This window comes from Cebus imitator, unplaced genomic scaffold (genome assembly GCF_001604975.1).
Source record: "Cebus imitator isolate Cc_AM_T3 unplaced genomic scaffold, Cebus_imitator-1.0 Scaffold188, whole genome shotgun sequence".
In the NCBI taxonomy this organism is placed as follows: Eukaryota; Metazoa; Chordata; class Mammalia; order Primates; family Cebidae; genus Cebus; species Cebus imitator.
This window is the reverse complement of record NW_016107503.1, coordinates 5,736,270-5,737,544: the sequence shown is the minus strand read 5'-3', so window position 1 is coordinate 5,737,544 and position 1,275 is coordinate 5,736,270. Positions and strand designations below refer to the sequence as shown.

The following is a 1,275-nucleotide window of genomic DNA, read 5'->3' as shown; positions in this document are numbered from 1 at the left end:
AAAAAAAAAAAAAAAGAAGTAATTTTGAAATGCATTTTCTTGAGTTCATCTTTCTGCCACCAGGGGTCAGTCCTGCATCAAGACCTTCTCCAGGAACTCCCACCAGCCCCAGCAACCTCACCAGTGGCCTGAAAACACCTGCACCTGCCACAACATCTCACAACCCTCTGGCAAATATCCTCTCCAAGGTGGAGATCACCCCAGAGAGCATTCTGTCTGCACTTTCCAAAACCCAGACACAGTCAGCTCCTACACTGCAAGGTAACTGACATGTGCCAGAGGGACTGGAATTGTGAATGTTTTGTCTCTGGCAAAAATGAATGGAATCCTGGATTCCATTTCTGAGGAATCGAGAGCCATAAAATGTATAATACAGTTTAATTCATTATTGAATTTATTTACTTTTTTAAATATATTTTATTTTTGAGATGGAGCCTCACTCTGTTGCCCAGCCTGGGGTGCAGTGAAGCGATCTTGGCTCACTGAAACCTCTGCCTCTCAGGTCAAGTGATTCTCCTGCCTCAGCCTCCCTTGCAGCAGGGATTACAGACCCACACCACCATGCCCAGCTAATTTTTGTATTTTTAGTAGAGACGGGGTTTCTCCATGTTGGCCAGGCTGATCTCGAACTCCTGACCTCAGGTGATCCACCCACCTTGGCCTCCCAAAGTCCTGGGATTATAGGTATGAGCCACCACACCTGGCTGTCATTATTTTTTTTTTTTTTTTTTGAGACAGAGTCTCACTCTGTCACCCAGGCTGGAGTGCAGTGGTGCTATCTTGGCTCACTGCGAACTGCCTCCCAAGTTCAAGTGATTCTCCTGCCTCAGCCTCCCAAGTAGCTGGGATTACAGGTGCGCACCACCATACCCAGCTAATTTTTTTGTTTTTAATAGAGACAGGGTTTCACCTTGTTGGTCAGGTAATCTCATTTTAAAGCCTATTTCAAAAGCAAGTAACTTATCAGTCACATAGAATTATGCAGTGCTGAGTTATACAACTGCCAGTGGCTTTCATCAGTCAGCCAGCAGTGTTTATTGAGCACCTACAGGCTCTAAGCTGTAAGTGCCATTTGGTGGAGAAAAAAGAAATATTGTCTAGGTGTGGTAACGCACACCTGTAATCCCCAGCACGAAGTCAAAGTAGGAGAATCACTTAAGGTCAAGAGTTCAAGGCCACCTTGGGCAATATAGTAAGACCCTGTCTCTATTTTTTAAAAATAAGTAAGAAATATTGAGACTCTCAAAATGATGAAAATCACTTAATATTTGTGGG

General features: G+C 44.0%; 1 protein-coding gene across 8 annotated transcripts in view; it reads left to right on the top strand.

Annotated features, from left to right (window-relative positions):
* Positions 1 to 1,275, top strand: part of RPRD2 (regulation of nuclear pre-mRNA domain containing 2) — a 115,820-nt gene that overhangs the window by 103,096 nt on the left and 11,449 nt on the right. For 4 of the 8 annotated variants that reach the window (XM_017546376.2, XM_037744922.1, XM_017546372.2 and 1 more), the window contains one exon: positions 64 to 261. The exons of the other annotated variants lie outside the window; for them this stretch is intronic. In XM_017546376.2, coding sequence (XP_017401865.1) covers positions 64 to 261 — 198 coding nt within the window. The remainder of the gene's footprint in view (positions 1 to 63; positions 262 to 1,275) is intronic. 8 annotated transcript variants of the gene reach the window in all.